The sequence below is a fragment of the Kogia breviceps genome, chromosome 13, assembly GCF_026419965.1.
Source record: "Kogia breviceps isolate mKogBre1 chromosome 13, mKogBre1 haplotype 1, whole genome shotgun sequence".
NCBI classification, from domain to species: Eukaryota; Metazoa; Chordata; class Mammalia; order Artiodactyla; family Physeteridae; genus Kogia; species Kogia breviceps.
The window spans coordinates 66,649,389-66,676,076 of record NC_081322.1 but is presented as its reverse complement, the minus strand read 5'-3'; the positions used below and the strand labels follow the sequence as shown (position 1 = coordinate 66,676,076).

General features: G+C 43.8%; 1 protein-coding gene across 3 annotated transcripts in view; it reads right to left on the bottom strand.

Annotated features, from left to right (window-relative positions):
- The window catches only part of ARFGEF3 (ARFGEF family member 3), a 184,517-nt gene that overhangs the window by 30,035 nt on the left and 127,794 nt on the right, over positions 1–26,688 (bottom strand). For all 3 annotated transcript variants that reach the window (XM_059083390.2, XM_067010901.1, XM_067010902.1), the window contains 12 exons: positions 25,823–25,930; positions 25,262–25,477; positions 24,983–25,093; positions 23,067–23,217; positions 20,672–20,989; positions 18,088–18,221; positions 15,562–15,707; positions 13,781–13,960; positions 9,598–9,742; positions 7,499–7,621; positions 3,000–3,103; positions 1,099–1,243 (listed from right to left, as the gene is read on the bottom strand). In XM_059083390.2, the coding sequence (XP_058939373.1) occupies positions 1,099–1,243; positions 3,000–3,103; positions 7,499–7,621; positions 9,598–9,742; positions 13,781–13,960; positions 15,562–15,707; positions 18,088–18,221; positions 20,672–20,989; positions 23,067–23,217; positions 24,983–25,093; positions 25,262–25,477; positions 25,823–25,930 (1,881 nt within the window). The remainder of the gene's footprint in view (positions 1–1,098; positions 1,244–2,999; positions 3,104–7,498; positions 7,622–9,597; positions 9,743–13,780; positions 13,961–15,561; positions 15,708–18,087; positions 18,222–20,671; positions 20,990–23,066; positions 23,218–24,982; positions 25,094–25,261; positions 25,478–25,822; positions 25,931–26,688) is intronic.

The following is a 26,688-nucleotide window of genomic DNA, read 5'->3' as shown; positions in this document are numbered from 1 at the left end:
GTATTATAGATAAGCAACATTAGCTTCTGCTTTTAACTGGGTTGGTGGTTTAAGATGCTATGTAAAAATTCCTATCTAATCATTAAAAATGAAACCTCTATTAGGCAACATCTAGCCAATTTCCAATATTTAATTGTTCTCTACAGTAGATATTTATTCTTTCCTATATTTTTTTCTGAAAACTAATCTTAATTTGTAAGGTTCTACTGTTTATAATCCCTTTGGAAAGCTGGAAAATTTCTAGTTATCCCCATAAGTGAATTTGTGTCTGAAAAATAAAACAGACGAATATTGAAAAACAAAAAACAAATAATGAAAAACAGAAAAGCAAATTAAAAAACCTTCCCCAGAAAGTCCTTTTGCAAGGGTTTGAAACACCTATGCTCAGATATTAGACTTCTTTAAGGATATCATTTCCATTTTTAGGTCTAGAAACAGGACAGGGTCATCTGAATTCAAAGACAGCAAATGTGAGCATGAGTGAACCAATCTGAAAATTATCCAAAGTTACTAGATTGAAGTCGAATTCACAGGAAATTACACAGGAACTAATTTGAAACACATTCTTTAAATTTATTCTTTTAATGAGCCTTCAGCTTCACCAGTCATAAACAGACTGTCTCTTCAGTAATGGCTTAATTTCCCCAGTCTCTAACCAGATAGTCCTACAGGAAGTAATTATATAATGATTGTGTTTCCTAGAAGGTATTAAAGGCAATTACCAGACAATTTAAGTATCAATGCACCAAATGCAACCATAGTCCAATTTGCTAAATTCAAAAGAATTCGGAGTTAAAAACTATATGTAATGGAATCTGCAAATCTACACTGGTTTTAGATGGAGGTATCCATCTAAAAAGGATTGGTTTGGAGACATTGATTTAAAATGTTTTCGGAGAGTCCATGGAAACTTTAGGTAGGCTTTTTCTGTTAGAATTATAAATAATAACAATATAAATGGATGATCAGTTAGAATTATAAATAATAATATAAATGGATGATCATTCATGATCTATATAAACTACTGAATTCGTGGCTTAGGCTTTGGGGAGTACAAACAAAGCAAATAACCTGGTTAGGCCCAATCAACTAACTTACCAGTGTCATCATCAAAGTCAGACAAGACTGACTCGATTCCATCCTCACTGCTTGCCGACTGCTCCTGAAGTCTTCGGGGCAAGCTAGCGAGTCGCCCACTAAGGAATATTGGCTTCAAGGGCATTTTGTAGATTTTGGCCAACAACTAAATTAAAAATACCAAATTGCAATTACATATTGGAAAAAGCTACACTCTATTGAATGACAGCAAAACTATATACCCCTGGAAGAGAAGGTGGAGAGAAAACCAGAAAAGCTCCCACTGTAGCAAAGTTTCAAATTTGCTCGTGATTTGGATTCATAAGGCAGTTCACAAGAGGCATTTATCCCATGAAGCAGCTAAAACAGCATTCAGTGGCAACAGAAAGGTAGAGGAAAAGATTCTGTGGATACTTTATCGGCATCTTAATTGCATATGAGTTTTATAGACTTTTATAAACCTGTGAAGGGAACCATAAACATGTCAAGAATTTTTGTCTAAGAGTAAGTGTTCTATGGGGGTCATTGGGAAGAGAGTCTGTAGGCAAATGAGATACCAGACTCTGATTTCCCTTCCCCTGACTCAACATCAAGGAAATGGGGGGTGGGGGGGAGGGCACAAGGGGGATGGAGGAATGCGAGGGCAGGGTGGCTGCGATGAAGGCATGAGAAGCAGAGCTAAGAGGCTGCTGGGGTTCTTTACTCCGCTCTCACTGCTACAGCCCAGACAGCCAGGATCTGTTATTTGGGACAGACTCCCAAGGAGCTTTGTACCTTCATGAATTAGAATTGTGCCTGCTGTGCCCCTACTGTTTCAGAAATTAGGGAAACAGCTGGGAGTGAGACAGACAGAAATCCTGCCCTGTGCATCTTACAGACATACTCCTTTCACAATAAATAAAATTTCTGATAGAAACGTTACAGGAAAAATTAGGCAGTCCTAGAAAGAGCGACCTAGGTGTGTGGGGAATGCTGGCAGCGAGTTGGTAGATACCTAAGCCCTGGTCTCTCTGAGGAGATGATGTTTCAGAATCTGGACGATAAGGCGTGTCATACAGAGATCTGAGGAGAGAAAATTCCAGGCAGAGGGAACAGCAACAGCCCTGAACAGTAACCAGTAGGGTGTGTTTGAGGGACAGAAAGGGAGTTTGGCGAGCACAGTGAGTGAGAGGGAAGGAGCTGAGGGGGGAAAGGTCAGGGGTCGCGGGGTCAGGTCACATGGGCCTTGTGGAGGCAGCTGGAGGAGGAAATCAGGGCTGTGTCTCCTTTCTAAAGCCCTGGGGCTTAATGCTACCAATGCTATCACCAAGGGAGCGTGAGGAACAGACAGACAAGAGGACGCCAGGGACACAACCTTAGAAGACAGGAGAAGAGCTACGGAGAGGGGGTGTCACTGAAGCCTAGGGAGAAAGGGCTTTGAGAAGGGAGCATCGTCTTGTTCCATGGGCGTGTGACACGGTAACGACAGAGAGTCACTGGACTTAGCATAAGGAAGGTCACTGTTCACACTGATAAATGATGTTTCATTGGATTTTTTTTTTTTTTACTAGATCTTGACTGCATATGACCCTCTTTTTTTAATGTCTCTTTTCACTGTGTGCAGCCCACTGTCCATGTTTTTGTACCATCGGGAGGATTTCCCGTGACCTCTTAGCCTGACACAGATATAGAGATTATGGTAGTTCATGTATCGGACTATGAATGAGAAGTTTCAGAGATCTCAAATCCCAATTGTGTGTTTTAGTACATTTTCATTACTTTCTTTCTCTCCTTTGTAGAAGCGGGGGGACAAAACTTTATACCCCAACTCTAAGCCCCAATCTCCTCAGAGACAGCAGAAAGTACTTCTCTTGGGTGTCCACAAAATACCTCCATGCATGTTTTGTAAGCATCTTCTGAGGTGGGTTCCAGGGCCTGCGTACCTGAGAACAGCGCCTGAGGTAATCCAGGGCAGGGAGGCACAGGTCTGGGGACGTGGCTCCGGATCCTGGGACACAGTCTCCGATTTCTTTACAGTCCACCTCCCCTGGGGGCCGCAGGGGAGACAGAGACAAATATGGTTTATCCCCTGACAACAGAAGACCTACTTAGTCATACAGCATGCGTTCCCCAAATGTCTACTAACATGGGAAAACAAAGGAAAAATTACTCCAAATTGTACAACCCTTTCAGTCAAATTTCCTCCTACATGTGTACATGGTAAACACATTTGGGGTCACTCTGTACATCTTACCTTGTTGAAATTATTCTGTTCTGTAACTCCCCTTTTCACTAAACAATGACCACTTTTTCCATATCCTGCGACAGTACTTTCAGTGGCTGGATGGTGGTTTTTTGTACCCGGACACACTGCAATTTTTCTAATTCACTTCCCTGGGCCCCGCTGTTGATGGTGTGACTCTGAAGCTTTGATGACAGGATGCTCCTGGAGACCAGCCGTGTGCTGGGCAGAAAGGAAGCACTAGGCCTCTCTCTGTTTGGAAAAGGACCTCCTTTGTTGCCAGCGCTCAGCACTAAACAGTGATGATAAAGGAAGATTCTGGGAACATCTGAAACATCTGGGGTTTGGGGATGGAGACTACTAAATTGAACTGAAATGACTTCTATTTTGTGTGTATATATCTAGACATTTAACAGATCTGCAGAGGGCATCTAGATAGTCTATAGGCACACAGTAGTTGGAAATTCTCATTTTTCTTCTCATGTACGAATCTACTTCTATACTTCTAATAAAATTATTCCGCAGCACTGTAATTGTTTCTGTCTACAATCGTAGCAACTGGCACCCTTCCCTGTGGGTAAACAGACATAATTACTAGGTATTAGTTAAAATTTAGCAGACAAAGAGGCATGTTTCTCCTTAAGAACGAAAAGAACTATTTGTATATTTTAGATCAGGGACTGGTCAACTTTTTTTATACAGGGCCAGACAGTAAATATTTCAGGCTTTGCAGGTCACACTCTCTTTGTTGCAACTTCTCAACTCTGTCACTATAGCACAAAAACCACCACAGACAAATGACCAGGGCTGTGTTCCAATAAAGCTTTATTTCTAAAAACTCTGAGTGGGTGGGATTGGCCTGTGGGCCATAGTATGCCGACCCCTAGTTTAGATTAACACACCTTACAGTATAAAAACACAGCAGTTCAAATTCACGTTGACATAACCAAGTGGGAATAAAAAATAAATCCATTTCCTATCCTGTTAATCACAGTGTTCCAAGTTTTTTTTACGGAGGCTGCTGTGTCACACATCAAAGTCTGTGCACAGGGTGGCCCCTGGAGGCAGGCAGGACACAGCCAGCATGGCTGTACTGGGGCCTCGGAAGTGCCCACTGACCCCAAGCCACAGACAAGTAACTCCACCTTATAATTCACAGAAAAAAAAAAAGGAATCTCTCTGTTTTAAATATCCTCAGGTGCGCACTGATAGTTCTGCATCTCCATTTTCAGGCCCCAGCTCCCTTGCTGAGATAAGATCTCAAATTTCTAACATTTCTACCGTGAACATTTCTAACATCTCCACTTGAATATTTCATAGAAACTCAACACGTCCCAGTGTCCAAAGATAGAATTCATTATTGTTCCTCTCCTCCACTCCTAATTCTGGGAAACATCAGTCCTGGCAGGGAACTTGGGGGGTCAACCTCAGCTCCCCCCCCTCCCCGTCTCAGGCCTCACATCAGAGCAGTCCAAGCCCTCTGGAGCCCATCTGTACAATATCCTGAACTCCATCCTCTCTGCTCTCTCCCAAACTCCTGCACACTGGTCTCTGCCTGTAGCCTCTTGTCCTTGCCCACAGGGACACGTGCCTGCAGTTCAGTTTGTAACATCACATGTGATGCACCGCACTGTGGCTTCAAAACCTTCCCTGCACATTCTCGATTTCCTGGTGTGGCATGCAGGGCCCTTTAGAGCCTGGCCCCTTCCTCTCTTTCCAACTCATCACCCAGGATCCCTCCTTTGTGGTACCTCCAACGTACCCTACTTGTAGAAAAGTAAACCTACAGCAGCTCACACCGCAAAGTTCAAATGTCACTTTCCCTTTGAAGTCTGCATGGCCCTACTACCAGGCACCCCGTCTCAGCTGCTTGTTCATTTCAGCTTAAATGTCATTTTATTTTTTTTCTAGCCTCTATGAAAATATTCATCTTCCTGAACCGTGACTATTGATTTGTGTGTGTGTTTCCCAGAAGAGGCTGTGAGCCTCTCACAGGCAGGAAGCATGTTATATTCACCTCTGTATCCCCATAGTATGTACAGGTCACCATGCCCCCATAGCAGGCCCTGGACTGTTCACCGAACAATAGAATACCAATGATAACGGTTCGTAAATAAAATATAGGGTTGTGGAATAATGGAAAATACGTATGTTGGTCTCTGCCTCTGGCTCCTGGCACAGAACTCCTAAAACCCTAATTTCCTAAAAGATAAGATTACTAGAAGCATCTTTTGTTCTAATATTTGATCTTCAACTCGAGTTCCTGATGCAGAGAACTCGAAATCCCTTGGAATTTCCTGGGTGATAGAGGCTTTTGTTCTCGTGAGGCAAAGCTTGGTAAGCTCCCGGATGGGGGCTGGCCACCAGAAAGACCATAGGAAGAAGAGGGGGTTTGGAAATCGAGTTAATGATTGATCGTGGCCACGTGATGAAGCCTCCATAAGAAATCCCAGAGTGTGATGTTCAGAGAAGCTTCTGGGTCGGTGAACACATCTACTTGCCGGGAGGCGGTTGTACCCCAACTCCATGAGGGCAGAAGCTCCTGAGCTTGGGACCCTCCTGGACCTCAACTTATATAATCTCTTGATCTGGCTATTTATCTGTATCCTTTATCTTATCTATTATTATATGATAAGCTGGTAAATGTAAGCATTTCCCTGAGTTCTGTGAGCTGTTCTAACGAATCACTGAATCCAAAGGATGGGGGGGGGGGGGTCATGGGAACCTCTGATTTGTAGCCAAGTTAAACAGAAGTTGTGGGTAACTTGGGGACCTTCTACGTGTAATTGTCATTTGAAATGGCGGGGGGCAGTCTCATAGGACTGAGCCCTTCACCTGTGGGGTCTGCTGGTCTAACTCTGGTTGGGGTCAGAACTGAATTGACAATAGGACACCCAGCTGGTATCACAGAGAACTGCTTGGTGTGGGAACAGAGCCCACACATCTGGTGTCAGAACTCTTGTGAGTGAGGTAGTAGTTGAGAGAGGAAAGGAGAAATACAGGAGGAAAGTTTTTTTCTAAACAAGGACTGGATTTTTTACTCTCTAAGGCGGAGATTCATTACTTTAAGCTATTCTTATGATTGAGATACTAAACTGTTTGGCTTCTGTTTAACGTAGAGCAGAGTTTAAAAAGAATAAAATCTTACTCTGTCTTCCAAAAGAAACCTTCCTCTGAAGCCCAGTATGTAAAGTGGATAAGCGAGGGGCTTTCATGGTTGCCCCTCAGCTCAGCCCTCTATTTCCCAGGGTATATACAGAAGCATGGAATGGGTGTGTGTAAGAATAGAATATAACAAGGATGGTCTGTGGATCAGACCTGTGGCCTCCAGCCTCTCTCTTGAAACTTGCATTTTACTCCTGCTCCAAAATAAGGGGAACAGGAATGAAGTCACCTAGCTTCCCTGTGTCCTATTTTCTTTTACAAAGAAATGGTCAGTTATTTTGCAAGAATACAGAAGAATATTATGAACCTTATATTTTCTTTTTTAAAAAAGGTTCTCAAGGCTCCAGGTCTCAGAGCACACCAGGGTGAAAATCTCAAAACTTGAAGACTTAAGTTCCTTCTAAACTTTGGGTTTAACTAACTACCACTCCCTTCCATTTCACCCCAGATAAACGCGTGTTATACAAACATCTGATCCAGCAGGTGATGCTGTATAGCAAGACTCTGCTGTGTTAAAGTATTTCTAAAGCAAGCATAAAATCAGCTAGGTAGCTCCTAAAACACACCAAGTCTCAAAGAAGGGTGACTTCTACGCCTTCAAAATACGTTTTGTAATCAGTAAGGTCTGGGGGAAGGCATTCTTAATTTTTGCTGAAGAGCTGGGAACTCAAACTCTAATTAGGCTAATAGACTAATTAATAGACTTCTAATTATGCGACACTGAGGACAGTAGTTTCCTGTATGAGGGTAATTACTGAACACAATATTGAATATTTTAAGATTCAAAAAGAAGTTGGAGTAAAGTAGTATATGAAGACATGTTTCATTAGAGAATTATTCCGTGAACACAATGAAAAGTATCCACCCTGGACAGAATCCAAGCTGCGTTTACAGTGAGCTTTGTGCTTCTGAGCGCACAGCACGGCGCCATCTGCTTCTATACCAGGAGGCTTGCTTGCTGCAGCCAGTTCACAAAGAGCCACCCAGGAGAGGGTCCCCAGCTGTCGAGAGGCAGGAAAGGAGGGCTCCACTTACCCAGTCCTTTGACAAACTTCATAAGGCACATGATGTAACTAGTGGCCGCGTTAGCAAAGACCTGGATGTTGTCGGTATTGAGAAAAGCTTCAAATACATCAAACACCGGAGCCTGGCCTTTTCCTGAGGGAGGAAGATTATAGGGTTTTAAGAAAGTTAAGTCTCTGTCCTTCAGGCTGCCCATACTCCCAACACCTTCCACAGAGCCTTAAAAAAAGGTCTGTTGGAGAAAAGCCTGGGCCTTTTGACTGGATAACCGGCTTGGCTCCCATGTTGTCCATCTCAGCTTTGCCTGCAGAGGGAACTGTAGGAAGGCTATGAAGAGAGCTCGGTAGAGGGACGAGGGCAAAGCCGGCTGAACACAGGGCTGAGGCAATGGGTAGGTCTACACAGGGCAATTAAATACGTGGTCTTTTGGAATTCTCCTCCACACATGATCATAGGGAAGGGAGGGTTTAGATAAAGCCCTGAGGGCATATACTAATTTATTCATAGCTGAGACGAAAAGAGTTAACACAGAAGGCTTAAGGCTGCTATCCTTAGAAAGGCCTACTTGCACGGTGGGCCCTTGGCTGGAGTCTGGGAAGCTGGCTCTCAGAATATTCCCAAGCAACAGTTAACTGGACGGTTCACTGTGACTGGATGGTTGGTGCAAACAACGCGGCTTAATCTGAACCCCTGCTTTTTTTCAGGGCGTATGGATTTTGGAATATGCTAGGCAGAGGGTATCTAAGTGATCAGCCCTTAGCTGGGTCTCTAGTGGGCTTCCCTGGGCAGAAAGACCTACACACTGCCCTATGGTCATACGTGTTGCTGCATTTTCCCTGCTGGAGGAAGAGTGTGCTCTGTGGGACCCCCTCAGGGGACGGTGAGAGCTCAGGGAAGCCTGTGCAGGGATTCTGTTTTTCCCCTTATGATCTGGCTTGTCCTTACTATGTTGCCATAATAAATCTTGGCTGTTAGCCATGTAATAAATCTGAGCTATGTAATAAATCTTGCCATAACTACATGCTGAGTCCCATGAGTCCTTCTGATGGGTCTCTAAGTTCAGGGGTAGTCTTGGGGACCTTTGACACAACACCTCTGGTCACTGGGCCTGCTGTACGGCTGCCCATCTATTTCCAGCCAGACCTGATCTCCCTAACTCGAATTCCCTGTTATTTGGATACATTTTCGCTTCTTACTAGCAAGCGGATAACATTTTTCTTTTGGCTTTAGGAAAGAACTCAACACAGATACGCATAAGTGAAACAACAGAAGTCTCTCGGCCTTTTGTCCAATCTGTCACTGAGATCTGGGCCTGATAATGCTCAGGGTTCTTGGTCTGCTGGCAGAACTCAGAACTTGGGTTCCTGATACACCAGCCCATTTCCTGCTGCTAAAACAGCTGAACGTCAGTCTTCCCTATTATCCAACTTCTTTTTAAAAAAAATTTATTTATCTTTGGCTGTGTTGGGTCTTTGTTGCTGCGCGGGGGTTTTCTCCAGTCGTGGCGAGCAGCGGCTACTCTTCGCTGAGGTGCGCGGGCTTCTCACTGTGGTGGCTTCTCTTGTTGCAGAGCACGGGCTGTGTGTGCATGGGCTTCAGTAGTTGTGGCACGTGGGCTCAGTAGTTGTGGCTCGTAGGCTCTAGAGTGCAGGCTCAGTAGTTGTGGCGCAAAGGCTTAGTTGCTCCACGGCATGTGGGATCTTCCCGGACCAGGGCTTGAACCCGTGTCCCCTGCATTGGCAGGCGGATTCCTAACCACTGCACCACTAGGGAAGCCCTATCTGACTTCTTCTGATAGCATGAAGCTTGGCATAAAGAACTAATGCTCCATAGCCAGAATCATCCACACGTTCTTCCCACTATCACTACTCCTATCCAACATAATACCGGAAGTCCTAGCTGGAGCACTTAGGCAAGAGTAGAAATAAAATACATCCAAATTGGAAAGGAAGAAGTGACATTGCCTCTTTTTGACGATGACGTGATCGTGTATACAGAAAATCTTAAAGATTCCACCAGAAAGATTCCACTCAAAAACCTTAGAGCTATAATAATTATGGTTTAGAACTAATAAACAAGTTTCAGGATACAAAATCAACACACAGTCTTACCCATGGAGTAGTCACTGACCAGGTACTCCTTCACCTCAGACTTGTTCCCACTGTGCACTGTTTCCAGGGCACTGAACAAGGGCCTCCAGCCCGACTGGATTTGGGTGGAACACACTTCAACCAGCTCACCGATGGATGTGACGACCTGCAGAGGCAAAGGAGGTGGCATTTAACGCCTTTTCCTTCTAAGAAGCAGGCGAATTTCTGGCAAGAATGATGTGATTCTCTGCTCCCTATTTCTGAGTTAATTTTAGTGAGCGATAAAAATCAGAACCTAGAAAAATCCACTGAAAAGTCTCCTAAATAAGCAGCTGTATCACATTAATTTGCATTTTACTAATGACTAATGTTGCTAAAACTTTTCACAAGCCATTTGTAAATATTTTGGTGTTTTTGAAGTTAGGTTTTTGTCTTCTCATTATTGTCTTTTTTTATTGAGTTATTAAGGGTTCTTTGTGCATTCTAAACGTAAGCCCTTCCTGAGATATATGATTTGCACTTCTTTTTTTTCACAGCTTTGGGCTTCTCTTTTTATTTTTATATGGTGTCTTTTGAAGAGCAAAAGTTTTAAATTTTGATGAAGTCCAAATCATCAATTTTTTTCTTTTTATGGATCCTGTTGGTGTCATTTCTAAAGAATCTTTACATAACCCAAGGGCTCAAAGATGGTCTCCTATGCTTTCTTGTAGAAACATTTATAGTTTTTGCTCTTATTTAAGCCTGTGACCCATTATGAGTTATTTTTTGTGCACGGTAAGAAGAAGGGTGTAAGTTCGTTTTTATTGTATATGTTCAAGCACCATGTGCTAAAAGTAATATCCTGTCCCTCTACTGAATTGCAATGACATCTTTGTCAAAAATTGACCATATATGTGAGAATTTATTTCTATACTTTCTATTCAGTTCCACTGATCTACAGGTTTACCCTTACACCAATACCACACTGGATTGATGACTAAAGTTTTAAAATCGGGTAGTATAAATTCTCCAACTTTGTTGTTCTTTTTCAAATGTGTTTTCTCTATTCTAGATCCTTTGAACTTGCATATAAATTTGAGAATCATCTTCCCAATTTCTTCAAAAAAGTCTGCTGATATTTTGATAGGAATTGCACTGGATCTATACATCAACTTGTGAAAATCTGCCATTTAAAAAATACTGTCTTTCAAGCCATGAACGTAGCATATCTCATAATTTATTGGAATATTCTTTATTTTTTTCTCAGCAATGTTTTGTAGCTTTCAGTGTACAGGTATTTCATGTCTTTTACTAAATTTATTCCTAAATATTTTGATTTCAATGCTCTTGTGAATGGAATTGTTCTCTTAATTTCAATTTTTGATAGCTTACATCTTGAATATAGGAATTCAATTGATTTTAATACATTGTTTTTGTATCCGGCAACCTTGCTAAACTCACTATTTTTTTTTTTAACTTATTTTTTTGGCTGTGCCGCATGGCATGTGGGATCCTAGTTCCCGGCCAGGGACTGAACCTGCACCCTCTGCACTGGAAACGCAGAGTCTTAACCACTGGACTGCCAGGAAAGTCCCGAAACTCACTATTAATTCTAGTAACTTTTAAAATAAATTCCTTAGGATTTTCTACATATAAGACCATGTTGTCTCTGAACTAAGACAGTTTTGCTTTTCAAAATTGGATGCCTTTAATTTTTTGGTACAGTGAGTAAAAGTCATAATGTTGAATAGAATTGGTAAAGATGGAAATCTTTGCCTTGTTCCTAATTATTGGGAAAAAGCATTCAGTCCTTGACCTTGTGTAGTGTTTGATGTAAGATTCTCAAATACTCCCTTTAACCAATTAGGGAACTCCCTTCTAGTCCTCATTTCTTGAAAGTTTTTTATTTAAAATGAGTGATGGATTTTGTAAAATGTTTTCTCTGTGTCTATTAAGATGACCATAGGGTTTCAATCCTTTATTCTACTAATAAGATACATGACATTAATTGATTTTTGAGCTGTTAAACCAATCTTACACTGATTCTTTCTTCTGCTATCTCAAATCTTGTTGGTAAGCCCATCTAGTGGATTTTTCATTTGTTATTGTCCTTTTCAATTCTAGAATTTGCATTCTTTCAGTTTTCATTTCTCTACTTAAGATTCCCTATTTTTGAGTCATTGTCATCATATTTTCCTTTAATTCTTTGAACCTATTTATGATAACTGCTTAAAGTCTCTGTCCCCTAATCCAACATCCCAAGCCAGAGCCAGGACCCAGTGAATAGAACCCTCTTCCCACCATGTGCACCAGATTTCTTTGGCTAAATACTTTGTAATTTCTACCATGACGGCATCATTGGTAGAGGTCACCAGCTCTTCTAGATCCTGTGTCTGCTTGTCTTCCCACCTCCAAATCTGCATTTTGGATATATATAATCCTGGTTTTAGCTTAATCCAACATCTGGTCTCACTCTAAGTCAGTTTCTATTTATTGTCTTTCCCTCAAGTATATATCACTGTTGCTTATTCCTTTGCATATCTCACTTTTTTTTTTGCTAAACATTGGATATTTTAGATAATATATTGTAGCAATGCTGGATTTGTATGTATGTATGTATATATGTATGTATGTGTTTGTTTGTTTGACTAAGTTGTTTGGACTTACACTGTAGAATCTGTCTCTACTCTTCCTGTGGCATGAGGCACCAATAATGTCTCTACTAAATTTCTTTATTTTTATTTTTCAGCCTGACTTCCTAGTGCTGTCCCCATGTCTGCATAGGTTAGGTGTCACTTGATGAAGTAGGCAGAGATTCTGCTCAAATACCTTGAGCCTTTAAGGCTTCCACCCTCTGCCAACCAATCTGTGTGTGCAGGCTGGGGAGAATATACAAAGTTCAGCCAGTTCCTAAGTCTCTCTGGTCTTTTACTTTCTGATGGGATCTGTACAGTCTATCCTATATATGCCCATATTTCAGTCAGCTAGAGATGCATGACGGACTTACCTAGTCCTTCTATGAAATCTCTGGCTTCCAGAGTCCTACATTACATTTCTTACTGGTTCACCACTGCAGCCTTAGGCTAGCAAAGTTGTAGTATTATTCTATTGCTCATTTCCTAATGAATTCACCACTTTTAGTTGACAGACCAATGGTCTTTCTTCCTCTTCTTCAAACCAAGTCTGTCTCTTAGCGCAGAAAAGCTGATTTTCCCAGTCAGCCCCACACTGGTCAAATTACTATTCTTGCCAACAGCTTCTAAGTGATGACTTCCATCTTCAGCAAGAAGGTCACAGACTCCCACTGTTCTTAACCAAAGTTCTGGCAAGAACTATTTTTCACCATAAATGCTACTCAATTTGTTGTCTGCCCTTGGTCAATTGCAAGAGTCCTGAAATGGCTGCTTTTGACAATTTTTTTCTTTTCATATACTTGATTTTTGTGGAGAGGATTCACTAACTTCTTCATGCCACCATAGCCAAAATTCCTCCTGTCCTAAATGTTTCTGAACATTGTTCAGAACTTAATAAGCAGAGTTATTTTAAAGTCAGTCTCTGATAACTCCAATATCTGGATTCCTGGTGGGGAGTTAGGGACAGTGTGTGTGTCTATTTTTATTATTTTATTTCTGTATTCATGACATTCTATTTCCTAATGAGCCAATTATTTTAGATTGAATGCAGACATTCAGCTTCACCCGATGGCCAATTCCCTCATGGCCAATCCAGTCTCAGAGCTCTGCTTACTTCTTTGGGCTTCCTATTGTTACTTAGTTTGGGGCATCTTAGTATTCCTTGCTTTCTTGCCAGCGTGTACATGATATTTAAAATAAAATTTTTAACCCTTGTTTAACATTTTTAGTAGATTTCAGAGACAGAGAATCTGGCTGTGTTCCTAGCCCACCATCATGCTAGATAAATATGAAGTCTCTAGCTAGTTTCTTTACCATCTGTCCCTCTGTAGAGAATATGATAGTGGTTAAGGGTATAGGCTAGGTATGAGAATACGGATTATTACAGCTAGATTGCCTGGTTCAAATCCCAGTTCCACCAATCACTAATCACGAATCCTTAGCTAAATTGCTTAACCTCTTGTCACAGATTCCATATAAGCTTATTGGAAAGATTAAATATGCAGCATTCACAGAACAGTCCTGCCAGTGCACTCAACAAGAGCCAGCAGGCTATGGCAATGATGGCAGCACTGCTACCGTGACACACTGACCTGGTCTTGTACATCCTCGTCACACAACTCCAGCTGCATGATACGCTCAAAAGGTCGGAAGAGTGCTTCATTAAAGTGAAAATGAGGTGGCTCATGCCAGTCGGTGAGAACCTCCGTCAGTATATCATGGATGAAGGAAACTGCCTTCTGAGACACATGTCTTTCCTTATGGCAGGCAGCCTGCAAAATTCAGAGTCAAACACCCTCAGGACTTCAAGCAACTACGAATCTGGTTTCTGAAGGTCTTCCTAACACACCTTATTGTAGGGAGATGGAAGCAGCAATTCTGCTAAAGTAAAAGATTTCAAGGGATAAGTATCAATGAACAGCACACTAAATTGCATTTTAAATAATTTAACCAACTGATCAGACACATCTCCAATTTCACTTTGAAATTTCTGGAAAAATAAAAGTTTCTAATAATTTCTTCTTCTTTTTTCCTGTAACCTGACAGTTTTCTTGGGTGGTATAGAACATGCTGACTAAAGACACTGGAACCCAGTCTGGAAACCGCCCATGGTCTCATTGTTAGCCATGCCCCCAAACATATGAAGATCAGATGTGATGTTTGTCCCTCAGGGATGTGGGATGATTGCACCAATACAACTTTAATTGGCTCACATCTTTGTATCCGTGTCCTTTAGCGGTCCTCTCCCACACTGACCCTGGGCTTGGATGTGTGACTTGCTTTGGATAATGGAACAATAGCAAATATTACATAAGTAGAGAATTGAAAAGCAATTCTGATTTGGGGTTTGCCCTCTTGCTTTCCTTTGGAATCCTAAGAATGCCATGTGACTGAGCCAGGGCTAGTCTACCGGAGCAGGAGAGACCACATAGAGAGGACCATCATCTGCCCAGGCTTACCAGTCATGAACCAGCTGGTCCCAGTCTTTGCAGAGGCTGACCACAAGTGAACACATAAGGCCAGCTGAGATTAGCCAAGCCTGGCTCAGAGTAGAAGAGCTGCACAGCTCAGCTCGAATTTCTGACCCAGAGAATCATGAGCTAAATAAACAGTTATTGCTTTAAGTCACTAGGTTTTGGGGGTGGTTTATTATAGTATAATACAAAACTGATATACTGTTTCTCCATAACAAAGCTATTTTTTACCCCCTTTCCTTACTAGAATGTTCTCAGGTTAGTAAATTTATTTCCCCAAAATACTTTATGACATAGCTCTACCAAGTAAGTGCTAAAGGACTATTTGGAATAGTTATCACTGTGAAACAGGGCAACAATTTCCCCATCAACTTAGAAGTAGCCAGTCATCATGTATTGAGATGCTTAGATAGAGTTACCATATAATTTATCATATGGACTGCTTTCTTTTGGAGAGTCAAAGGGGTCCTAGTTAATTCTGTTGGGGAAAGCAGGATTTACGGTTCCCCTACTTAGAAGGCACTGCCCAGAATATGTTTAGCTATTAGAAAAGAGAGCCTGGCAGGAACAAAAGACATAGTGATATTCATGTATAAAAATGAAACTCCAGACTTAGGTTGATAGCAGACCATGAAGTATAAGAAAACGGCAGTGTGAGGTGTCTAGGTGAGTCACATAGTTTTAAAGAAAGAGGGTCAGAGTGATACCAGGGCAGTGCTGCCCTTTGCGGCAGTTCTTTAGGTGCCATAAGGTATAATCAGAGAACAATGATGCTCATGACCAGGTGATGGGAACCTTACTGCTGTGGCCACAGTGCCCTCTGTCCCGTGATGCCGGGAGACCCCTGTGCTGGCTCTGCTGCAGGAGGCCCCTGGGCTCCCCACTTTCCAGGTGCTCACCTCCACCAGGTGTGGCGCCACAAGACTCCAGCAGCGCATCACGTGGAGCAGGGGCCGCGATTTGCTCTGCACGATCCTCAGCATGGCGTCCCCGAGGCGGAACAGGTGGAGGGCGCTTTTTCGGTCTTGGGTGGACTTCACTTCTCCTACAGGAAGGTAAGACCATGAAAGCCATCAATCCAAAACTCAGAAATAGTTTGACCTGTTCAAGCACGGAGAGAGGATGAAAATCAAAGAGCCGTACTCAGATCAGTGGGATTATTCAGTATGAATTTGCCAAGACAGGAAAGGAGCCTGGATGCAAGAAAGAACAGGTGATTCACTTAACAAAGCCAGGGCCCACCTCTCCTGCTCACTGTAGCATCCCTGACATTTACACTTGTCAGGCAAACAATGCCTGTTGATAAGGAGGAATGATGTCGTGGTTAAGTAGAAGGGCCAGGGAATCGGCTGCCTAGGCCCAAATCCTGGCTCCATCATGTAGTAGCTGGGTTACGATGGACCAGAAGTTTACCTCTCTAATCCACAGTTTCTCATTGTAAAAGTGGAGATAATAGTACCTACTTCTTAAAGTTACTTCAAGGATGAAATGTGATGATGCTCATAAAGTACTTAGCACAGGGCCTGGCACAGACTACTTGCCCCACACACTTAGTTATATTTTACTGTTGTTATTGTCCCCATCCTCTACAGCCACCATCCACTTGGTCAATGCTTAATGGTACCTCTGAAGCCCTTGTCAAGCAGATCAGGCCCCTTTGCACCCAATAACATGCGATCTAACCTCTGTCTTGCTTACGTACAATCCTTGCCTACTCGGATCTCTTGCTACTTCTCTGCCACTGTCACCTTAGTCTTCTCCACTCTCTGTTTGCTCACGTACTCCTGCTTCTCCCATACACCTACAAAATACCGATCACGATCAGTCTCTTCCAACCAGAATGTTCCTTTCTAAGTAGTCTTGCTGTATCAAATAAACTTCAAAATGACACTAACAAAAATCATTGACATTTACTGATTGTTTACTCTGCATCAGACATTGTGTTGGTTCTTCATGTCTCTAATCACTTTTATTTTTATTGAAGTATAGTTGATATACAATGTGTTAATTTCTGCTGTACAGCAAAGTGATTGAGTTATACACATATATACATTCTTTTTTATATTCTTTTCCATTATGGATGATCATAGGATATTGAATATAGTTCCCTGTGCTATACAGTAGGACTTTGCTCTTTATCCATCCTATATATAATAGTTTGCGTCTGCTAATCCTAAACTCCCACTCCATCCCTCTCCCACCCCACACCTTGGCAACCACAAGTCTGTTCTCTATGTCTGTAATCACTTTAATTTTAAAAGCAACCCTTAAGAAGTAAATGTAACTACTGCCATGTACAGATTAGAAAACTGAAGATCAGAAAGGTGAACCAACTTGCCTAAAATGACACAGCTGGTAAGCAGGGAAGGTAGCATTTTAACTTGGATCTGATTGATTCCAAAGCCAATGCTGCTTCCCCCTAGGTCTGCTGCCTCTTCCTGACCCTCACTGCTCATTGTTTTTTGTAAGCTCAGAGTCTGCTGATTTCTCCATGCAGAAGACTTTGAAAGTGGTCCCTGGGCTCAGAGATGCTCTGGCAGTTGGCTGGATCTGGGAAGTTGGCTTTATATAGCTAAGGTTTTAAAGTCTATTAAAAACTCACAGGAAAGGACTATGGTTCTCAAATTAGAACCTGCAGTAAGAATCAAAATTCCTGAAGACGGAAGGAACTCGGAGGTTGTGCATTTCAACCTGCCACCAGTGCGATCCTGGCACACGGCTCTGTGACTCTGCCATGGGGACAAGGGTACTCACTGTTATAGAACAACAACCCTGGCTGCTGATGGACAGCTGCGTTTGTGAGCAACCTGCCACCCACTTGGGACGCTTGGGTGATTCGGTACAACTCTACCCCCTCTTCCACGTGTTGGCCTTCGAGAGGGCCTTCATCTGGCCTCATCCGTGAAGACAGCTATACTGACCCACTGTTAAATGGACAGGCCATGAGAGCAGTTTTTCTAAGAGTGGCCTGAGGCTTCTGTCAAGCCTTCCATTTTTCTCCCCCAGGCCCTTCTGAAATTAGAAGCTGCTTCTGCAAGTAGGCTGGACTAAGGCAGGTGTGTGCTTTGTGATATGGAGAGGAGTTCCTACCCTCATGTGAAGCTATCTGCAACCTGAGTAGCCACACCATTTCTATATCACAAGCACAAGATTTAGCAGAACATAGTCCAGCTCCAGCAGTGATACCTGCAACAGTGGTGGCAGCAACATTTCCATTCACAAAGAATGATACCCCGTGCAAACCGCCAACCCCCATCTGCCATGATCGCATATGCCTCAACACCAGATGACAAATCTTCACTCGAGCCAAGATGACTGTGTACGAAGGGAATGTGGGTTCAAGTCTTTAGGCAGGCTGTTGGTATCAGAGATCTGGGCTGTTTCCTGCTAACCTCTTGGCACAGTTTCTGCCGGGAAAGAATTACCTGGCATCGCCAGTGAGTAATCAACCGTTTCTGTAACGGAATGGAAAAGCTGGGACTGCGATGCTTTCTTCAGCTGGTAAAGAAAACCTCCCAGAGCCATGAGGTTCAACTTATCTGTAGCATCTTCAAAGAGCCTGGATGAAACAAAAAGACTTGTTACTTGGAAACAATTCAGCAAAGTCTTTATGGCAGAATGATTATGGTAATTTTCTTAGATGTGATTAATGAAAATGTGTAAACACTGTAAAGAAAGGTACAGTATTATATCTGTATTATGTATTATAAATGTATATAAATGTATTATTTCTAATACATTTATATAATGTATTATATAAATGTATTAGAAATAATACATTATTTATATAATAAATGTATTATAAATAATGTATTATATAATAATGTATTATATCTCTTATTACTGAGTACAAGTCTACTCTAAGATTCTAATCTGAAGGGCACAGACCATATCATATTTTTAAAATAATCTTTGTAGCCCCATGGCCTAGCTCAGTTGAGATGGGCACTCATAAAACATTTGGCAAGAAGTTGAAAGATGGCAAAGCATCGCTCCCGGAAACTGAAAAACTGGGAATAGAATTCTTACAATTAGCTTCAATTTCATAAACTATGTTAAAGAAAAAACTCAGCAAATTAATCAAGGCTTTTGTTGGGCTACAACTGGCGAGTTTAATGCTGGGCTTAGCTCTGAGGAGGATTCAGAAGCAGAGTAAACTTGACCTGTAAGCCCCCCAGGGGCAGGGACTGACCTTCTTACCCCTCTGACTCATACACCCAGAGCCCTGGACATGGTGAAGCTCAAGTATGTACTGGAATAATGAATATTCCCTAACATAAAGGACTTTGCAGGTTCTTTTTGTTTTCCACTCTGTTGGGCACAGACATTTCTAGAAGGAGCTAGGGAGAAGGAGGTAAGCACAGGTAGCAGGGCTTAGAGGAGGATCAGAGGCTCACTGGCACTTGGAATGTTGGGATCAAACACCGGTGTGTGTGGCACATGAGGAAGGAGGCGAGCCAGCCTCCCTCTGCTCTGGGGTCATCCCGATGCCTGTCCTCCAAATCCGTGGTGACACCAGAAGAGCAAGCAGCCCTCTGGGGTGCCATGTTCTGGGTGAGGGAGAGTGTCTCCAATAGGAACTGAGTAACAAAGCCCTTGTGAAGGGATAATACAAGGCACACAAGTTTTAAGATGGGAATCCGTTGGTTAATCATTCACAAATTATCTAAACAAATCTATTTTTCTTGTGTTTTGTCATTTCAATGTCAACACCATTTGGTTTCTGGATCCCATTAATCATTTCTTCTTCCTCTTTCCTAGTAGGAAAAGAGTGGTGAATATTATATCCCATCTGACACCTGTATACCACTTTCCAGCTTCCCAAACACTTTCACAGCCCCCTTGTTGGATGGACAGGAAAAAGGGATTATTGTACCAAATTAGTAGATGAAGAAACTGAATCTCAGTGTAATTATTTACACAGGCTCAACCCTGCAGTTGGTTGGTGTCAAAGCCAGGAATGAACTCGAGTCTTCTGTGCCCAGCCAGTGATGTTCCTCCCATATCTCTACGCCCTTGTGGTCCATCCTCCCATGTGAACTTCACTGCGCCTGTGCTGGGTCGTCTGGGGCACGGCCGCCAAGTGTGGAAGAGTGAAGTGGGATGGTCTCCAGGTGAAGGTGACCAAAGCACTTTCCGCATCAAGAAGGGCCACCTCAATTCAGAAAAGCAGATAACAGGAAAGAGGGGGCTCATTCTTGTCTAGTTTCCTGTGCAGCCACAGGAACAAGTAGCCAAATAATCACAATATATTATCATTTGTACATAGCTCACAAATATCAGTACATTATTGTAATTTTGCACAGGCAGAAAGAAAAACCTTTTTGAAGACAAATTGGGACAAATGTTGACTTTAGCCTCATTATACTAGGGGAACAAATGGTATATATTAGTCTTGCAATAAATTCTTAAATGTTTTAAGATTGCATTTTCTCTAATAAATATGCTTTTTTTTTTTTTTTTTTTTAAACAGAAGGAGGGCCACCTAACAGTTGGAATTACTGTTGATTCCTCCCTCTACATCTTAATGTGACTGCTGGGCATCAATTTAGATCACACTCCCGGGCGCAGGATTTTAAAATATTATCATAAAAATAGCAAGTGTTTACTATTTGCCAAGCTCTGTCCTAACTACTTGCAGCGAACTAATTAATTTAACCTTATGGCTAGCCTGTGAGAGTTATGATACTTTCCGGCCCTATTCTACGATGAGAAAGCAAGGTCTGTGGCAGTTGCCTGCGGTCACGGAGTAAGCGCAGAGCCTTCGCCCCGGGTTGCCTGACCCCGCCCCCAAGCCTCCAGCCTCAGTCACCAGACAAAAGAGTTCATTGTGAGCGTGCAGCGTGATGGCAGACAGAGACGTACTTGAAAAAAATTACAAGAGGCTTCAATGACGGGCTAACAAATCAAGTTGTCCTGGGGATGATTTTGAGAGCAGAAGAGAAGCATGTGGTGTGGCCAGCAGACGATGGGGACAGCCCCCCGGGGCGTGGCGGGAACAGCACGCACCTGTCGGCCTGGGTGGACAACGTGAGCACGACCTTGGCGGCGCTGCTGCCCGTCATGAGGCTGCCCCCACGGAAGTCGGAGGCTCGGCCTCGGCTGCCTTCCCGGACGAGTTCCTGGATGGAGAGGGGCTGGATGACGGGGGCCGCGCTCAGGGAGCTCCCCCGCTCCAGGCTCTGCTCTTGGGGCGAGCCCTCGCTCTCCGGGTCCCCGAGGAGTCCGCCTCTGGGGGCCTTCTGAGGCTGGCTGATGGTCAGCGGGGGCCGAGAGGTGCCGTCGCTGAAGTGGGTATGCTCCAACGTGCCCACATACTCGCACACCCTGGAGAGAGTCACACACAGCAGTGGTCGAAAGTTGCAGCTCAGCCGGGCCCGCTCTGGCGACCCCACAGTGAGATACAAAGCAGCTCAGCCAGCCTTAACAGTCCTCCCGAACTGTTCCCCTTCCTCCAGCCATAGCCACTTCTCTCCCCACCTCTCTCCATTCCCACTCCCTCTCTTCCCGCTATACACACTTTTGTTTGAGTTGGACCAGACAGCCTGGAGGTGGGGTAAGGATTCCTCGGTGCAAGTTTGGGAACAGAGCTCTCTTTATCCAGGTACGTCCTGTCCAGCGTACTGGCTTATCAGGACTTTGGCTGTTTGAGTGAGTTTTCCCAACGGGTCCTCTTCCCTCTCTCTCGTGCTCTAGTCAGGACTCGGGAAACATCTCCTCACTGTGAGATCCCAGAATGAGTGTGCATATGGCGGACTGGGCCTCTGGCCACAATGGGCCCTCACTCAGGGGTTCCATCCAGCCATGTCCCACTGGGTCCTGAAAGGTCCACGTAACCACTACTGGGGCAGGGGGTGGGGTAGTCACCTAATCACGGTAAACTCAGAGAAGAGTCACAACATATGGCCAGCTTCCACACTGTTCCCAACAGGACCTGAGACTAGAGACCCCTGATCCCAGAATAAGTCCAGTTACTAGGAAAGACTATCTTGGAGAATCCACTCTGATGTTCCATAATCAGGCCATTTTTTGATTCCATAGAAATTGCCTGGGTGCAATTTAAGTCTTTCTCTTTTTCTATTTTTGCCTGTGAAAGCAATGGAGAGTAGCGGGTCACCAGCCTCCACATTAAAACCAATTGTGCTCCAGGCTGATTCATGCTGGCCCTTTCACATGTTCCTCTCAAGATGAGTTTTTCAACCCTAGAATGATCGTTGAAAGTCGACCAACACTCGCTCAAGGCTGTATTTGCTTTGAGGATGATAAACAGAACCTAGATCTGGCCAGTGCTCTGGGCAAGATCTGGATGCCTGAGCCCTGCTGCGGGCCTCCATCCTTCTCCTGACCTCCCTCCACCACTCGGCCAGAACTGAGCTTGTAGAGGATGGGGTGTGTGCTGAGGAGATGAGCAAGAAAGCCGCAGCCTCCCTGTGCCTGCTGCGGGTGGAGAGTGGTCCTTCCTTTGTCCGAGGTCCACCCGACCGCCAGTGCCAGGGAAGGCAGGCTTTTCTTCTTGGTCCGTGGGAGGACTGTGGAGCTCTCGCTTTGCTTTTATTTTACAGGTGCTGTGAACTGTGTAACTGATTGGGAGGTTCTTTTTACTTTGATACTACAAAGCTAAGAGCCAAACTTTTGGCTGTCTTTGATACAATGTACTATTCTATTTTTTCCATCGTCTAGCTAAATTAAAAGTAGGCAAATGGTACTTTTTTTTTTTTTTTTTTTTTTTTTTTTTTTTGCGGTATGCGGGCCTCTCACTGTTGTGGCCTCTCCCGTTGCGGAGCACAGGCTCTGGACGCGCAGGCTCAGCGGCCATGGCTCACGGGCCCAGCCGCTCCGCGACACGTGGGATCTTCCCGGACCGGGGCACGAACCCGCGTCCCCTGCATCGGCAGGCGGACTCTCAACCACTGCACCACCAGGGAAGCCCAAATTGTACTTAATATGTGTGCACGTAAGCTAACAAAAATCCTTCTTTCAATAAAAAGGACATTAATAAACATACAGCCATGTTATGTTGCTGACACATGACCAGCCTTTAGATCTGCCTAGTATTCACCTAACTTACGTGGTCTTTTACCAGCCTCTAGATAAGAATCAGTTTTTCTTCCCTGGGATAATGTACCTGCCTCTCACAGACAATGTCAGTGATAGTTCACAGTTTCCTAAATTCAGTTCTGTCACTCTGTTCTCTGAGACATACATTCAGTTGGGCCCTTATTCCCTTTTCTCTTTTTAACCTCTCATTTGGGGCTTTTCCAAACTCTTGTGAATTACTGTGAGCCGTGTACGTGCTGGCAGGTGCAGGGTTCTACCCCTTCCCCACGGCAGGCCCCCTCCCGGCCCTCCCCACCCCACTGGCAGGCGGTGCCAGGCACGCGGGAGTCGGGGTCCGGTCACGCACCTGAACACGTGTGGCCAGCAGTCCGGGTTGTGGCTGCCCATCTCCAGGCCGACGCCGAGGATGGCGCCCATGCACAGGACGTGGGCTGTGTGCAGCCCTACCCCCTGCAGCTTCCCAATCTGCTCCAGTTTCTGCTCCACTTTTAGTTTCACTGCATCAGAAAGACATTCGTTAGAATAACAGTCCAAGTAAGGGAGACAGAAGGGGAGGGAGAAAGGAGGGAAACGAAAGAATGTGCTCTTGTGCAAGGGCAAAAGGAAACGGGAGATGTCACTGGATGTCGCTGGCAGCGAGCTCTTCAGTGGCAGGTCCCCGAGGCTCTTCATGCAAACTGCCCAGCCCGCAGGCCCACCGACATGGGTGACCCCAGCCCTGGGGTTTCAGAAGTCCATGGATTCTGAGCTGGTAGGTACAGTTCCTCTGGGCCCACCCCTGGGATCTGGGTCAGTCACAGCAGTGAGGATGGGCTTCAAGGGCCAATCCCAGCTAAAGCCATCTGTGCCCAGACCCATCCTCTGCCCCTGTGTACTCATATTGATAATAAGAAAGAATTCCTGGCATTCCCAAGTCCTCTCTGAGGTTTATTTAATGTCAGGGGTTCATGATGATGATCATGTCAAACAACATATGTACGTACACACTCAGCACCATGATGACTGCTTTATAACTGAAAATTCCCATATCCTTTCACCCCCTGAGTTTACGTTTATACTTGTGATCTTCAAATAATACTTTTGAAATTGTAGATAATGAATGAGAAAGGATGCAGAAGGTGACTTAAGATGGCAATTATGCAAAATGCCAAGGCAAGGCCGAACGACAGCATCCTCCATGGATTAAGGTGTCCAGTCACTGGAAGATGGGTCTAGTGGGAAAACTGAGCAATGGTCCAGAACCCAGAAACACAGCACGCTCACTACAGAGGAAGCCGAACCATGCCCCTACTGTAAAGGGCAAACTGATTTTTAGCAAAGCATCATTTGTCTCACGGATGTGATATTGATTTTATTTTTTATTTGTCTATAATTCAAATACTAGCTCTGGTTTAATAGTTTTTGAAGAACTTTACATTTAAGTATTTTTAGGTACGTTATAGTTGTACATTTTAAGTAAAAGTGTGATACCCTTTTGCAGTTAACACTGGGGATGTGTAAGAGTTGCTTTGTTTTCACATGATTTTCTCTATTACTCAAGTTTAAGGAACACCAACCTAACCTGTTTTTCTCAGCGAAAAATGTGCTGACTCTTTCTGTGACTACCCGTTTTATACACCTGATACACTGTTAGCACAAGTTCGAACAAGCTTCCAGTTTTTCCTTGTTTGCTGTCTGCCATTTATCTTCCACTGCTATTAGAAAGGCCATTCTCTTTCCTTATATCTAGATAACCATCCACTTCATTGACTGACTAATTTTAACAAGTTAAAAATCAACCCTTTCCCAAGTTCACAAAGCTCAGGTTTTTCTGACAAGAGCAAAGTCTTCCTGAGCCTCCTCTCAGGGATTCCTCCATGGGTTTGATTCCCCCCTTCAGAACCCTGGCCATTCCATCTTTCCCACTGTAACCTGAGGGGGTCCTCAAATGGGCACCCCGGGAAGCTTCAAAGCCAGTGGCCAGAGGACGCCACAGGTGTGAACAGCTGAGCCAGGTGGGCCTCTGGCTAGCAGCCAAGTGTACTTTCCTAGTTGCCAGGAGCCAGTATGTCTTTTGTGTCCAGAGGGACCTATTGTGAGCAGCCTGGAGGGTCAGCCATGTAAAACTGACCCAAGCCTGTGGTCCAGCGGGATCTCATCACCAGTGGTATACAATACGCCGTGTATCACACATGCAACGGGGACAAGCGTGTCTGCTCGTGTGTGCGGGCACGTGCAGGCCTCACATAGGCACCAGGTGGATTCCAGCCCTTCTGCTGTTACCTTGTGCTATGGCATCGCTGGGTTCCTGGATCTCCCTTTCCTCTTTCTCATCCTGGACACAGGAGGCAGCTGCCATCTGGGCGAGGGCCGACGCACAGTTGGCTGCAACTCCTTTAGAGGAAACAAACAGTTACCCCTTAACAAACAAGTAACCCCTTATCTAACCACTCACCTGGCAGAAGCACTTCTAAAAGACTTGTTGTCCACTAGGGCCGTTCCTAATGAGTTCCTCGGGAACACCCCTTGGGCCACGGGTCAGGGATACCATGTCCGCCGTACCTAGAGCACAGCTCAGCCGCGCTGCTTTCCGCAGCCCATCGAGGCTCATGCAGATGGCATCGCGTTCTTTTTGGTTCTGCTCTTTGATGCCTTCAGCTCCCAGAATGAAGGCCAGCCCTTTGGAGCTCCCCGCCATTCGGCCGGTCAGAGGGGTTGATAAAGTGTCGATCAAGTTCTTCCAGCAGCCAACCAGAATGTAGCGAGCGAATGCCACACCTAGAACGTGAAGGGGTGTGGGTCACCTTCCGGAGATAAAACAACCTGGCAATGAATGGCCTGGGATTCTCTGACCATCACATTAGCATTATCGAGCTGTGTGCAATTCTACTACAGGAAATACAATGGAAAGGGTTATATCGTATTGCATTTCACTTTGTGCTTATAAATAATGAATGTTGCGTCAGCAGCTGGATGATGCTAGTAACTTCCATCAGGTATTTTTCTGCCAAGATGAAATCTTAATTCATTTACGTCAGTACAGAAAGCTGCCACATGATAATTTAATTGCTGGTAACACATGCGATGGATGTATATTCATAAACTCAAGACCCAAGTCACTACCTGCCACCGTGGAGTCATCAATTCTCCTGCCCTGGGCGAAAGGAGACTCCATAGAAGCTGAGGCCATCAGCTGCCCTCCAATTGCACTGCTCTCTAAGCCATCGATATCTGTCAAGGAAAAAAGGCAAGGTGTTATTTATTTTTTTTCTTTTTAAAGAATACTCCAGTCAAAAACAAACAACTACCACAATATTCATTTTCTTCCCAACAAATAGTCATGGGATCTGTTATGTACCAAGTATGTAGCAACCTTTTATCAGAATATTAAAAGTTTTGTTTTATCCATTCAGTACAGTTTTCTTTCATTGCTAGAGCATTCTTTCTGTTAGGCTGATGTATTTTTTTATTTGAAAAAATAAATTCTGATACCTCTGTTGCTAGAAAATCTATTGATTTAGAATATTTTGATCTTTGCATACTCGCTTTTATTCAAAATTGTGGCATTATTCCCACATTTTATATGTACAGGTTACTCCAACATGCATCTGTTTTTCAGAGCTTCCTCAAAATAATTAAGAGGAGGATAAGCCTCTTGGTCAGATAATCATATAATCTGATTGGAAAGCACAATACCTTACTAATAATACCTTACAACTTTCAAAGTGTTTTCACGTAACATTTTTTTCATTAGATCGTCCCAACAACTCCAAGTACGTAGGCAGGGTAGGTATTATTTTTCCTTATTTCACAGAGGAAGAAATAAGTATTCAAAGTAGGTAAATCACCCAAGTCATGAGGCTGGCAAAGGAAGGAATTAGACTTAGTATTCACGTCTTCTGACACCCATCCAGGCCTCCTTCCATGACACCAAACTTCAGCTCAATATGGGATTCTAGTTCACCCTGTTTAAATTTTTGTTAAAATAT